Source organism: Saccharomyces eubayanus, chromosome XI, assembly GCF_001298625.1.
Source record: "Saccharomyces eubayanus strain FM1318 chromosome XI, whole genome shotgun sequence".
NCBI lineage: Eukaryota > Fungi > Ascomycota > Saccharomycetes > Saccharomycetales > Saccharomycetaceae > Saccharomyces > Saccharomyces eubayanus.
The window spans coordinates 302,623-316,998 of NC_030970.1; the positions used below are offsets into that span (position 1 = coordinate 302,623).

The 14,376-nt window shown below is 38.9% G+C and overlaps 8 protein-coding genes across 8 annotated transcripts; 3 read left to right on the forward strand and 5 right to left on the reverse strand.

Annotated features, from left to right (window-relative positions):
- Positions 1 to 247: 247 nt before the first annotated feature.
- DI49_3311 (uncharacterized protein) lies at positions 248 to 781 on the reverse strand (the record flags this gene model as incomplete). The annotated part of the gene is made up of 1 exon (XM_018366384.1): positions 248 to 781. The coding sequence occupies one exon, from the start codon at positions 779 to 781 to the stop codon at positions 248 to 250; it is 534 nt and encodes a 177-aa protein (XP_018220976.1).
- Positions 782 to 2,454: 1,673 nt separating this feature from the next.
- MSN4 (stress-responsive transcriptional activator MSN4) lies at positions 2,455 to 4,389 on the forward strand (the record flags this gene model as incomplete). Its single annotated transcript, XM_018366385.1, has 1 exon — positions 2,455 to 4,389. One exon carries the CDS (start codon positions 2,455 to 2,457, stop codon positions 4,387 to 4,389), a length of 1,935 nt encoding a protein of 644 aa, XP_018220977.1.
- A 658-nt stretch (positions 4,390 to 5,047) lies between these two features.
- Positions 5,048 to 5,389, forward strand: BLI1 (Bli1p; the record flags this gene model as incomplete). The annotated part of the gene is made up of 1 exon (XM_018366386.1): positions 5,048 to 5,389. One exon carries the CDS (start codon positions 5,048 to 5,050, stop codon positions 5,387 to 5,389), a length of 342 nt encoding a protein of 113 aa, XP_018220978.1.
- A 381-nt stretch (positions 5,390 to 5,770) lies between these two features.
- On the reverse strand, positions 5,771 to 6,850 carry FBA1 (fructose-bisphosphate aldolase FBA1; the record flags this gene model as incomplete). The annotated part of the gene is made up of 1 exon (XM_018366387.1): positions 5,771 to 6,850. The coding sequence occupies one exon, from the start codon at positions 6,848 to 6,850 to the stop codon at positions 5,771 to 5,773; it is 1,080 nt and encodes a 359-aa protein (XP_018220979.1).
- Positions 6,851 to 7,545: 695 nt separating this feature from the next.
- MPE1 (cleavage polyadenylation factor subunit MPE1) lies at positions 7,546 to 8,859 on the reverse strand (the record flags this gene model as incomplete). Its single annotated transcript, XM_018366388.1, has 1 exon — positions 7,546 to 8,859. One exon carries the CDS (start codon positions 8,857 to 8,859, stop codon positions 7,546 to 7,548), a length of 1,314 nt encoding a protein of 437 aa, XP_018220980.1.
- A 709-nt stretch (positions 8,860 to 9,568) lies between these two features.
- Positions 9,569 to 9,937, forward strand: TOA2 (transcription initiation factor IIA subunit gamma; the record flags this gene model as incomplete). The annotated part of the gene is made up of 1 exon (XM_018366389.1): positions 9,569 to 9,937. One exon carries the CDS (start codon positions 9,569 to 9,571, stop codon positions 9,935 to 9,937), a length of 369 nt encoding a protein of 122 aa, XP_018220981.1.
- A 337-nt stretch (positions 9,938 to 10,274) lies between these two features.
- Positions 10,275 to 13,388, reverse strand: NUP120 (Nup120p; the record flags this gene model as incomplete). The annotated part of the gene is made up of 1 exon (XM_018366390.1): positions 10,275 to 13,388. The coding sequence occupies one exon, from the start codon at positions 13,386 to 13,388 to the stop codon at positions 10,275 to 10,277; it is 3,114 nt and encodes a 1,037-aa protein (XP_018220982.1).
- A 452-nt stretch (positions 13,389 to 13,840) lies between these two features.
- Positions 13,841 to 14,344, reverse strand: TMA19 (Tma19p; the record flags this gene model as incomplete). Its single annotated transcript, XM_018366391.1, has 1 exon — positions 13,841 to 14,344. The coding sequence occupies one exon, from the start codon at positions 14,342 to 14,344 to the stop codon at positions 13,841 to 13,843; it is 504 nt and encodes a 167-aa protein (XP_018220983.1).
- Between the last annotated feature and the right edge of the window lie 32 nt (positions 14,345 to 14,376).

Sequence of the window (14,376 nt, forward strand, 5' to 3'; positions counted from 1 at the left end):
TTAATCAAAAAATTTTTTTTTTTCTTTTCGAAAGATCGAACTGCAAAGTACAAACGTTATAGTGCTTTCTCGATGTTAAGTCGTTTTTTTTTCCTGGGTGTTTGTTGTGTATGTTCTATATTTTATGTATGTACACGTTGTATCAGTATGCACTTATACTAAACAGAAGAAAGGGGAAAGTTAGTCAAGAACACGAAAATCGAAGTGTATCATTCATACCACCAACCAATGAGAAACCATATGTTAATTAATTATCAAGTATTTCGTTACTATTAGCCAACTTCTCTTTGGCGATATCTTGTTTTTCCTTTTGTAGCTGCTGCTTTTGTTCTTTCTTGTCCTTGTTTATTTGCTTCTGCTTTTCTGAGTCGACCTGAGGCTTAAGATCGTTTTCCAAGTTTTTTACTTCTTGTTGCTTTGCAACTTCATTATTGAATTTCTCCTTGGGTACTTTGGCCTGCTGCTGCTGCTGCTGCTGCTGCTGCTGCTGTTGTTGCTTATTGCTATTTGGGTCCGATGCGCCCACCATAGCACCATTATTATGTTCATTACCGGTAGTAGGAGTATCAGAAGTGTGACCTTCCAACACGATTTCAGTTTCCTTATTTAGGTCAGAATAGGCGAGTTGTATAACATAATAAACACCGCACAAAAGTAACATATACAATACGATCTTTTTCATTGGAGTAGTCAAAAACCCGCCCTTTCTTCTGGAATTGTATTTGCTCCCCGTTTTATAACGAGGCAAGAGATCTTTTTTTCTTCTGATATCACCTTGCATTTTTTTGCTACTAATTTTTTTTTATTCGAGTACCACTCTATATAATAGCTTCTATTTTTAGTTTAAATCCGCCCGCAATGCAATGCCTTGGCTATATGTATGTATCTGTGCTTGGATAACGTATGTTGGTCTCGTAAGATAAGTCTCGGAGAGGACTTAGGCCTTTATTTAGTCAACGATGAGATCATTTTCCCTTGTTTTTGAAAAAACAAAAAGACAACTCTTGCGTTTTCCCGTGAACTTCGCCATTATTTTCTTTTTCTTCGTGTTTTTCTGTTCGAGTGCTGCATAGCTTCGCATGTTACATGACATGTTAATCTTCTTATCGTGTAGCATGATACGTTTCTAACTTACCCGAACACAATGCGTTTTAAGGGAGGGCACCATCTCAGGGCTTGCCGTAATGCGGAACGATGAGAGCACAAAAGCCGCTGCCTTTTGTTTCGGGCGGAAAGAAAGAAATAAGTGCCCTGCTCCCTTAAAAATGCATCTATCTGAAAGCCAAAAGCCACAAACGATAAAAAGTTCCAGAGAGGGTTGTCTCTTGCAGTACAATGATGCAGTGAACAAAACACACGTCCTGTGAAAATAGGATGGAAAGAAAAAAAAAACGTTGCCTAGTCCGTTGGCTCTTGCCAACTTCTATCCCTTGCACTTGCAGACCCACTTGCTCAGAAAGGTGCAGCCCATCGCCGGCGATGTAAGGCACACAGGACCTTCAAAGGCAAAGAAGTCAAGACAGTGCAAAATAATCGCTCAAAGAGGAATAATTGTCAAGCCAAACGCCTTTTGGATTTTCCGAAATCAGGGGAGGGGGGAAGGAAAGGAAAGGGGAAGGGGTCTCTCAGCAGCTGTACTGGGTTCCAGACAACCAGCTTGGCCGGCAGTAAGATAATAAGATAAATAAATAAAAAACATGAAAAGTACCGCTCCGGGAAATTTGAGCGCGGCACTCCAAAAACGACCCGAAGATCCGTTTCTCGAGAGGAGGGCAACTGCCGCAGAAGAGAAGAAAAAGAAAAAAAGGTGGGGTTGGGCGGTGCAGTACGAGCGCGGGGACGGCTCCGTCAGTATTGTTCTGCGGGGCCAGCGAGTGCTGTCGTACGACGTGGTTGCTGCGGATGCGGCCGGGAGTTCCCGGCGCTGTACCGTGAAGCCCAGCACAGCATCAGGCTGCAGGAACCAGTTTCCTTGCACGGGTTTTGTTCCCGGCCGCGTGCTGGCCATTTTTAGAACTTGGAATTCGAGCTAGAACCACAACTTCTGGGCAATAAGGTTTGCCGCATGTGTTGTTCTCCGGATAAACCAGACCCACCCGTTTGAGAGCCTCTAGCAAACGTCGCTTATCTCTTATAGCGACTAAGGCACTTTCAGGGTTGCCGATTGCGGACGTTTTTGCTTTCTGTATGCTGCACACATTTCTCTTAGATGCATACGTATACGCACATGCGTGTTCTATCTGTCTATATTTGTATATATAACAAGCAACTGTAGTTTTGTAATGCGTTTTTTCGCTGATGGCAAGCACACAATACGAATTTTTCCGTCTCTTTCCGTTTTTTTCACAGAACAGATATTGAAAAGAAAATTAACAGCAATTTAATTCGCCACGCTTCGGTACTGAATATCTCATTCTATTTTGGTTTTCTTTTTCTCTATTGATAATAATACAAATGCTAGCTTTTGGTCCTAAAAACGGTCTTATTCCATCGGAGAAAGATTTTCCTCGTCACACTATTAGCAAGAAACAAGAAGATCCGTCCATGTTAACCGGGTCGACTGGGTTGATGGATCCAGTATTGAACACGACCAATGGCTCTGTTTCTTCTTCCTCTAATGACACTTCTGCTAACAATAGTATATCCTCTCCAGAATACACATTCGGCCAGTTCTCGATGGATTCTCCTCATAGAACAGATGTCACTAATACCCCATTCCTAACAACAACTACTAATACTACCGCTAATAATAGTTTGATGAATCTAAAGGATACTGCCGCTTTGCCCATGAATTGGAAATGGAAAAACTCTAATAACATGCAATTCTTGAATGGAATTGAAAACGAAAGCGGTAATGACAACGGTAATAAAGATGGCGATGATAAGGTGTGTCTTTCGATAGCTACCCCGCATGCTCTCAATGAAGAATTGAAGAATTTGGAACAGCTGGAGAAGGTGTTCTCGCCGATGAGCTCAGCGAATAATAGCAATTTCAAAGAAAACATTGAGCTATCTCCACACCAACATACGACATCTCCCAAGGCTAAAACCCTTGAGGCAGAACCTTCTATATATTCCAATTTTTTCTTAGATGCTAAGTTGCCGAACAACTCCAACGTTTCAGCAGAATCGAATGACAACTACTATAGCTTGGATGACGCAAATAACAACAGCAGCAATAATAATAATAATAATAATAATAACAGCATGCAGTCGATTTTGGAAGACTTTGTATCTTCAGAAGAGGCGTTAAAGTTCATGCCTGACACTGGTTCCGACACAAGGCGATACAGCGAGGTGGTCACTTCTTCGTTTCCTTCCATGACGGATTCCAGAAATTCCATTTCTCATTCAATAGAATTTTGGAATTTAAACCATAAAAATTACAATAACAGGAAATCCACTCAACAAATCATTCCTGAGGACACTACTACGGAAAGACGTGACTCGACCATTTCACCAACTACGACGGCAAACAATCCCGATCCGACCTTCAAACTGCTAGATCATAACGTTTCTCAAGTTCTCAATGGTTATAGCATGGATTTTTCTAAAGACGCTGGCGTTACAAAGCCAAAAAACACATCCTTCTCTTCAAACCGTATCTATAATAACGGTAACAATAAGAAAAACCAACGGGCTTCTTTGCCCTTGATTCATGACATCGAATCCTTTGCAAATGATACAGTAATGACCAACCCTCTTTCTGACTCAGCTTCATTCTTCTCAGAGGAAAATGATGATGATGTGTTTGCCAAAGTAAACTATAACAGTTTAGATGCCGCTGCAATGTCGACCTACGATCGTGACGCAGATCCTTTTAACATTATTAAGTCTCCTACTCAAGATCAGCAATTTATCAAACCTTCGATGATGCTGTCCGACAACGCCTCAGCTGCTGCTAAATTGGCAACCTCTGGTGTAGATAATCTCAACACTACACCAGCTTTCCAAAGAAAAAGCTATGACATTTCGATGAATCCCTCGTTCAAACTAATTCCTAATAATCATATTCATCATGCTGCTCATCATCAACAGCAATCTACGAAACAAGCGTCTGTAAGCCCAAACCTAAGAAGAAGAAAGTCGTCGAGCATCACTTTAAGTCCAACTATCTCTCACAATAACAACAATGGTAAGATTCCAGTTCAACCACGTAAAAGGAAATCCATTGCTACTATTGACCAAAACAACTACGATAAAAACAAGCCCTTTAACTGCAAAGACTGTGAGAAGGCATTTAGACGCAGCGAACACTTGAAAAGGCATATCAGATCCGTTCATTCGGCTGAACGTCCTTTTGCTTGCATGTTCTGTGAGAAAAAATTCAGTAGAAGTGACAACTTATCACAACACTTAAAAACTCACAAGAAGCACGGCGATTTTTAGAAAACTCTCAAAAAACAATAAGAACAAGGTGTGATTCGATTAGACTCTTTTTGGGACATAATATTCTTTTTTTTTTCGGTTAATAAAAGTAAGCGGTACATTTCATCTAAAATAGAGGCTGGGGAATAATATGGTTTTTTTTATATAGTAGAACTTTGACTTACTTTCTGTTCTTTCGTTACTTTTAATTTACGTCTCTCCAACAAAGAGCGACTGTTTTTGATTTTCCTTCTTTAATCTGTTTTGGTTTTCTCTTTGTCAAGCTTCAAAGTTACACAGATTTTGGTTGACGTATATATCATCGGTGTTTTTTCTTCCTCCCATCCTTGGTTTTATTTTCTGTTCCTTCTATACATATTTGACTTCTTTATATAATATTCTAATAGTAGTAATATTTAATTCAGTAACAATCGTAGGCTTTTTATGATAGTTTTAGAATTTATCATTGAAGATGCTCCTCTTTACAAAACGTTTTACAAGAGAAATGTATCATTACCAGTAGCTAATAGGCCAGGATGCCTTTTGTTACCCTCCTACACATGGGCAGGGTTCTGCGTTAAAGGAAGCTTAGTAAAAAAGGCTAGATAAAAGGTACATTATATAGCGTTTCAATCGGCGTCTCAGATTTTAACAAGCTAGGCTGAGAAACCTCTGATCCATGGGTGAACAAAACAACTTATACTATGACGTCGAGAAACTGGTGAATTGTTTGCAAGAGGATTTCGATTTAGATTGCGCTCAAGGTGTATCTCTCTTCACTAGTAAATCTAGAAGAAATGAAGCTTGGCTTGAAGAATTGGACAACAAGTTCAAAGTAAAGGATAACGTTGAGCTCGATGATGTGGAAAATTTAAAAGCTGAAATTGACGCAAAATTGGACACACTGGAAGTTAAGGTAGACTATTATGAAAAACTTTTCAAAGAGTTGGAAGAGTTTCAAAATGAAATGAAAATCAAAACTGTTGTTAATAAGAGAAGACAATCGCAGGTTCCGAAATAGAGAAGTGAAAACGGATTCTGTCTCGGACCGCTTTGGGTACACATCACTATGTGATCTTTAAATGAATTCCTTTTTGCCCAGGCTGTGGAAGGTTGCCTAGGTAAGAACGTGGGGCGCAGGATGACTATGGACATCGAGTAAAAAGAAGGCCTAAGCGAAGGTTCAAGATGCGTCTAACCGTAGTTTATCAAGTTTATGTAAAGCCATATCTAGCTGGACACCGACCAATCCTATCAAAAATCATATTGTCAGACAACGTAAATCCGACTTTAATTCGAAACAAACACAGAATAAATAACTAAATAAATAAAAATAATATTATATTATTTCTAAACAGATTCAATACTCATTAAAAAACTATATCAATTAATTTGAATTAACTTATAAAGTGTTGACGGTACGGAAAGTTTCCAAAGACTTGGAGATCTTAGCGGACATGGTCTTTTCACCTTCTCTAACCCAGACTCTTGGGTCGAAGTACTTCTTGTTTGGCTTTTCTGGGCCTTCTGGGTTACCGACTGGGGACATTATGTAGTCCTTCTTGTTCAAGACGTAGTCTCTGATACCGATCAAGTAAGCGTATTGACAGTCAGTGTCCAAGTTGACCTTGACAACACCGTTGTCAATACCAGTGTGGAATTCTTGGACGGTAGAACCGGAACCACCGTGGAAGACCAAGAATAATGGCTTGTCGTCCTTGGAACCAGTTTGTTCCTTGGTGTACTTTTGGTGGTCAGCTAAGATTTCTGGTCTCAAAGCGATGTCACCAGCGTACAAACCGTGACAGTTACCGAAAGCAGCAGCAATGGAGAAGTTTGGAGAGATTGGTTGCAAAGCCTTGTAGACGTTGTAAACTTGTTCTGGCTTGGTGTATAAGTCTTCCTTGTCAGCATTTTCGTTGTTGACACCATCTTCTTCACCACCGGTGATACCGATTTCCATTTCTAACCATTGACCCATAGCGGCCATCTTCTTGAAGTACTTGACACAAGTACCAATGTTTTCTTCATCGGATTCTTCAGACAAATCCAACATGTGGGAAGAGAACAATGGTTCACCGTGCAACTTGAAGTAAGCTTCATCGGCTTCTAACATACCATCGAACCATGGCAACAATTTCTTAGCACAATGGTCAGAGTGTAAGACAACTGGGATACCGTAAGCTGGAGCAATGGATCTGATGTAGTGGGCAGCAGCAATAGAACCCTTGATGGAGGCATTTTGACCTTCGTTAGAGACACCCTTACCAGCGAAGTAAGCGGCACCACCGTTAGAGGTTTGCAAAATGATTGGGGACTTAGCGTCTCTAGCAGCTTCTAAAGCAGCGACGGCAGTAGAAGAAGAGGTAACGTTAATAGCTGGAATAGCGAACTTGTGTTGCTTAGCGTAAGTGAATAAGTTGTAGACATCTTCACCAACGATGACACCGGTCTTTCTCTTTAAAATTTGTTCAACACCCATTTTGTATATGTTTTACTTGTGTATGGTTTTTTATGACAATTAAGAGATAAAAATACGTAAGAATTAACAATGGATGTAAATAAGAATGATATGAAAGTACGTATGTCTTTGTCTTTTTATAATAAATTCAAGGCAGAAATTCCGTTACATTGCATGAGGGATAAAATTTGACGTTGGCGGAGGAGGAAGAAAAAAGTTTTGTGAGGGCACGTTGAAGCGATCTGTTGATTGTAGATGTTGTTTTTTTTGAGGAGTCAAGTCAGAAGAGAACAGACGAATGGTATAAACCATCCAATACTGTATCGAAACAGCGCTAAGCTCACGCTTTTCCGTGGATTACGTGCTCAGTTGCGAGATACGCAAAGAGAGGATGCTCGCGGGAACCCGATTGCGGTGAACCGGAACAAGGAGAGGAAGCCACGCCTCGCTCGACGGCTGCTTAGCCGGAAGAAGGGAATAGAAGAAAGAAGAAACATAAAAAAGAGAAAAGACAAAATAGAGGAATCCGGATTGTGGTCGTTCTGTACGGGCCACACCCACACACACCGGTGGGCTCTTTTTTGGTATTACGTATTATTATAATGTCACTATATTGCTATTGCTATTGCTATTGCTGTTTCTATTGCTATAGCTATTGCTATTGCTCTTAATGTATCAGACATTACGTGTGAGAGGCAAACGGTGGCCGAACACTGTCATTTCTTGGGGCTTGCCTCTGTTTGGCGAGGATTTGGAGCCGTCGGTGCCGAAGACATGAAGGGCATTGGAAACATGGGAAAAGGCGGCATGCCAAAGGGCAGAGGTACTGGGGGGACGGGTGTGCCACCGTTATTCATAGGAGTGGGAGTATTCAAGGCGGCAGTGCTGGTAGTGTCCAACAGTTTCATTTTCTTGGTTTCAGGCTGCTTGCCATCTTTGGATTTGCCGCCCAGATCTTCTTGCTTTTTCAAAAACGCTTCCACTTCCTTTTGCTTATCCTCGTCGGGCACTAACGAATCCAGAAGAATATCGCTGGTTTCGCAGTTGGGGCAAACAAAGTCGCTGTCCACCAGTGCGTCTTCCAGCGCCACTTTGGAAAAGTCTTTGTTGCAGCATTTGCTTGTCTTTACGGGTTGCCTTAGAAGGCCTCCCGTCAAGGGACACTTCAAATCGGCGGGTAGATCGTTGAAATGCCCTTTCCTCCATATCGTTTCGTCGCCGTCAATTTGCCTGTTTTCTCTTTTCCTTTGGTAGTCTTCCCAGGACTGTTTGTCTTCGACTTGAACCACGAATTTCCCCTCGTCTGTTATCATGATCTTCCGCTGAGCCATCTCCTCGGGCGTCATCGTCTCAGGGTCTATCTCAATGGATTTTAAAAACTTTTTTGGGATACCCGTGGTTCTCCTGATCCTTTTACCCTCAAAATTTGGATCGCTATTCGTAGGACAATTCTTGATCCAATGGTCTCTACCACCACAACGATAACACATGTAGCCCGGCGGCGGCGGGCCTTCATTCTCTTGTGCTGAATTCTTGTTCCCTTGTGACTTAAAAAAAACAGGGGTAGCTGCAGACATTTCTTCTTGTGTTTGCTCCCATTGGTTTTCCTGCGTGGCAAACATACTAGCTATTCTTTCTTCTTCTGTGACACCACTTACATTAGCAGTGGTTGTGGCAGCATGCTGTTTCCTCTGTAACACTCTCGGTCTACCAGTAACGTATCTCGTCGCATTCCCCAGGGCTGCTGCTCCCACGTTCCCTTTAAGTCGGCTATGTATAGAAAATGATTTTATCGCCGGAGACCTTTTCACTATCACACTGGTAGATCTGGGTATAACATATGCATCGTCGTCGTAATCCTCTTCTGTATCCGGATTGTATACTTTCAGCTGGAAATCTGTTCCATCGCCTAGTTTGTTCTCTTGGATAATTTCTCTCTTCAAATCAAACACTGTAAGCCCTGTACCATCAAACAAAATCCTCGATGTGTTTTTTTGAGATTTAAAACGATAAAAGATGGTACTACTCATGATAACTACAGCCTGAATCTATCAATTTTCTATAAACCACGTAAACTCTAAGTTCCTTTGATTGCCTTTTTGCCTTTTCTATCCACTCTGACAACCTTTTCTAATACTCTTGATGTTCATCATTATTATGTTAGCCTTATTAATGTACGTGTTACCCGCTTTAATAATACTGTAGCGTAGTATAGTTCCCTCATACAAGAAAGTTCTGATGCCACTGATGGATCACAGATTGTGCATCAATGATGGTTACATGTGCAAGTCGAGCACGATTTTAAAGTGCTCTTACTCACAATTTCACGTTACGTACAGCTATATTCTTCTTTGCTAATCTAATGTTTTGCAGGGCTTTGACATAATTTCTTAAACATTCAAGTCTAAAAGAACAAATGATGAAAAAAACATAAAAAAATAAATACGTAACATTTTATTTAAGGCAGAATATTACAGAAAAGTAGATGGCTAGATTTACAGTTTTCATAAAGCCTCACAAATGCCAGAGACCCTTTAAGATGCTGGGGGTCTTGATGCATTTCAATAAAAACTTGAATTCGTTATTGCCACGCATCCGGGTAAGATAATTATGCTAAGAAACATTATTTCTTTACGCTGTTTAATTAAGTGAGATCTTCGACCGAATAAAGAATGGAGAGAAGATGCTTCGCGTAATTCGGCAGAACATAAAGGCTATCTGAGACAACAACTACAATAAATGGCAGTACCTGGGTATTACGAACTATATCGTAGAAGTACTATAGGGAATAGTTTGGTGGATGCTCTAGATACTCTAATTAGTGATGGGAGGATAGAAGCTTCATTGGCTATGCGTGTACTAGAGACGTTTGACAAGGTTGTGGCAGAAACATTGAAGGATAACACCCAATCCAAGCTGACGGTAAAGGGTAATCTTGACACATATGGGTTTTGTGATGATGTTTGGACTTTCATTGTGAAAAATTGTCAGGTTACTGTTGAGGACAGTAATCATGATGCTTCCCAGAACGGGTCTGGAGACAGCCAGAGTGTTATTTCCGTCGACAAGTTGAGGATCGTCGCATGCAACTCAAAGAAGAGCGAATAGGTAATTTTTGCGCATACATCTGGAAGGTTTATCGATCAACGAGCATTGTTTTTTTACTTCCCCCCCTCTCTTGTAACGCTTCTGGAAGCATCAAGAACAGTGTCATGGAATTTTTTTTTCTTTCTTTTTTATATTGGGAACGTTTGTCTTTTCTTCTTTTTCTTTCTCTTTGTACATATATGTAATAGTAACTAAAAATTAATCTTTCATACCTGCAGACAAAAAAATGATGGAGATTAGAAAGAAGTTAAACGAAGTTTAAGGGAGCAATGATTACATATAGGATTGGTTACTAGAAACATATAAAGTACTAATTTACAGTTATATAAATTATTTGCTAGAGATTGCTCAATTCGTCTTTTATATCGGTTAATGTTATCACTCTGCTACCGTCCAAGATCCATTGGTCATATGAGCTGTCAAAGGTAGATAATACGTTAATAATCATTAAATAACACTTCTTCTTTTCAATAACATTGATGTCAGATTGCATTGAAACATACTTGTACAGCACTTCTGCAGCCGACCTCTCGCTCTTGTTCAACATTCTAAAGCAGTAGATCTTCTTGAAGCATTTCCAATCGCTGCTTCTTAAGTTTTCGGATAAAATGTTATCCACTATTTTGATATCCACAGTACGAAGGTAAAGTCCTTCATCATTTGCATGAGAATCGCATAAGCGTAAGAGCGTACTGAAAAAATCATGAGAATATGCATCTTTCATCAGTAGTAAACGGAAAAAGTTAGTTCTTATCGTATCAGTGAGGTATTCATGACCTAATCTCAGAATGTCCAAAACTTCTTCAAACATTCTGAAATGGATTAAAAGATTTAAATAGTGGATATGCTGCCTCTCTTTGAATTCTTGAGGTTCTTCAACTTGAATTTCTTTCAGTGAATATTCTGCTGATTTCGATATACATTTCAAGGCAAACTCCTGACTGTTATTGCTATCGAATAGAAGAGATAATTGATAGTAGAAAGCAGAATGTCTATATGGTGATGCGAAAGTACCCAAAAGGTCTTTCCATATACTGCCGCCATGGTAAATTTCACTTTTAAGATCTTCTAGAAATGTCGGCAATAAGTCGTTAATGGCTTCTGGATAATCGTGTAATTGAAATATTTCGTATGATTGATCGAATTTACCGCAACTGAATAACGTCATGGCAAACATAAACTCCCGTACCGCATTATTACGTAAATAGAAGGGACGCTCAACATTCTCCAAGAAGAAACTTGTATTCTTATGCGAGGAGTTATCAACGATATACGATTTGAAAAATGCTAAAAAGAATGAGTTCTCCGTGATTGAAGCGTTGTAGACATCGTAGTTTAACGAGTCAATATAGGAAATGAGCTGTCCGTAGTTGAAGAATTTGACACCATAAGAATATTCAGATGAGTTCTTGAGAAGAACCTTCGTTAATAGAAACTTATCTTGTCTATAGAGGTGTAAGAATAAAGATTGCTTATAATGCAAATCCAATAAAGTGGACAATTGTTGTTCAAAAATGTTACCATCAAAGTCTAACAGGATAAACGTCAATAATACTTGTAAAGTAATACGATAATGTATGGAGATTAATTGGTGAATAGTTTCTGTGGAAATTATACTTGTAAAAGCATCGAACTTGATTGAAGAGATAAAATCCTTCTTAGCAAATACGCCAGGCTTCATTTGGTTATTAATTAAATCATTCAAGACACCTAAGATATCGAATGAGTTTAATTGATCAAAAAGGATCTTTAGATTTGTGATTTCAAATTGGTTTTCTAAGCAACTTTTGAAAATATCTGTGAATTTTTCAGAAGTAGTCAGAGAATTCGGTAGCTCTCCGGTTATTATGTCCAGAAACTTTCTAGAAATCGACCTGAGCACATCGCTAGACAATGTAGAAGCGAACCCGTTTAATGTCTTTAGATACTTGAATAGCTCAGACTCTTGAGTATCGGAATGCATATTGTAAAACCAATTCTCCACTGTAGTATTAAGTTTGTAGAGAGAATGGTTGTATGGTTGAAAACAATTAACAAGGATAATTTCATCACCGTAAAGAGTTATCGAAGAAGCTTCATTAAAAGCAGTTTTCACATCTCTTAATATCGTTTCCAGGTTTGCCAAATATTCTTCGTCTTCGTTATGAGCCATAACGATCTTGTTTTCACTCAAAATTTGTTGTGCATGTTCAAATATTTGGGCACCGTATCTTGATTTCAAGTTACATAAACCTCTTTCGATATCTCCAGTTTTTGTTACGATATCTAAGTCATGTTCAGACTGTAAATCTACTAAAGATTTATTTACCGATTCTATCCATTCGTAGTTTCTATAACTTTCATCCTTTATGTTCAGTATCTGTAATTTGCTGGTAGTACCACTTTTCCACAAAACAATCAAATTTAGATAACTAGACTCAACGTTCAACTCCAATGGTCTCGTTAACACTAAATCCACAATTGACCAAATGGCAGATGCGGAAAGATTAGTAGGAATATTATTTTGAAAAGTGTAAGTCAAAATACCGTTTGAATCGACTAACAAAGTACCCATTTGGAAAAGCCCATTTTCTAAAGGCAACGATGTAACCAGAGTATTGTTATATAAGGAAAGGTACTGTCCTACCACTTCCACTTTTCTGAAATGACTTGTATTTAAACCTGGTTGAGAAATTATATCATAATCTTGTATTAGGGCAAATGAAGCTAAGTCCCAAATTTTTAAATGGCAATTTTGAGTCAAAACGATTAAATATTTCTCATGGAATAGCTTGCAACTGATCACACCATCAAAATCTGAACTGGAATTTTTGGAAAAAAATCTTGTTAAACTTTTCAAATAAGAATTATCATTGAATAGTAAGGGCTCGTAATTTAAGTTATCAATTTTCTTTAGACCCAACAAACCACCATCTTCCAAAAATACGACAGAGAACTCGGGTGCTACAAAATACAGGAAATGAGGAATCCTGACTGTGAAATCATATGGGTTCTGAATGTGAAACCACTCTTTGTCGAGAGTGTCATCTGATGAAAAGATAAAACTTAGGGGTAGTTGCAAAGTTAAGAACGAACCGTCTTTCAAAATCAAATTAGCCAGCAAACATTGGTTTACCTCTCGTATCGTTAAGGTATGTCTTTGATTCATAGAAGCATTTGGTAAGTGAACATTTATCGTCTTGCCATTATATGCATCACTTAAAGAATAAAATGTTAATAGTGTTGATTTTGAGGAAAGGTGGTAACAGATATATTCGGAGTTACTCAAAAGGATACAATTCGAATATTCGCTACCATGGTGTTGAGAAACTGGAGTTGTAATTACGCTCTCTCCAGTTTTGAATCTCTTATTATTGCCGTTATTGTTGATGTATAAATCAACGGTATTATTAGGTTTAGATTTTTCGTAATACTGAAGCAAATTTGCATCAATTCTCGAGAGGCATGCCATAGTAGCTCGAGTATATATAAGTGAGAGCCTGGTTTTTGGAGAAAGATTGTAGACCTACTTCTCGTCAATTGCAACTAGATTCTCAACTCCCACACTTGTTTAGCTTCATTTTTTTTTCACATAAAATAAGAGGAACCAAGAAAATAAAAAAAAATAAAAATCGATGCAAAATTGGTTGTCGTCAGGGTAACATAATATCATTGAAGAAAACGGCGATGACGCTAGCCAATAATAAACGTGTTGTAGCATAATAATAGAATAATAAAAAGCATCCCAATACGTATTGACAATAATTAGGAGATTTAGATACCTATAGAATCAAAGAATAGAAGCTAAAGAGTCGATGCAGAGAAAAAGAGATAAGTTACATACATGTTAAAGATGAGAAATAAGGGAAAGTCTCTTCTCAAATTTAACTACAAAATACGAAATGGTTTTCAATTTTGTAGAACTTAGATCTTTTCTTCTACGATACCGTGCTTCCAGATGGCAACAAATGGAGTAGTACCATCTTCACGGTAGTTCAACATGACGATCATGGCATCTGGGTCCATGGATTCACCAGTGAAGAATTCCCAGTCCTTGAAAGAACCAATAACCTTCTTGACGTAGGTTTGAGCACCTTTTTCGAACTTGGAAATTTCGTCTGGGTTAGATTCTTGCAACTTAGCCTTAACAGCCTTCATGTAACCCTTAATGTAGGTCAAGAAGGACTTCTTATCGAAGGCGGTTTGTTGTAAACGGAAAGAGTGGACAACGTTGTTGACCATTTCAGCACCTTCTTCAACATCGTCTTCACCACCGTCAGCAGATGGGTTAGCACCGATATCGATGTTATCATTACCGACATTGACCATAGCACAGTCAGCTTCGTAGATAACGTCATCTACCAACTTAGCGTCGTAAGCATCAGACAACAATTCGTCGTTAGAGAAGATATCCTTGTAAATAATCATATTTGTTTATAGTGTGTTCTGTGGTGATCTGG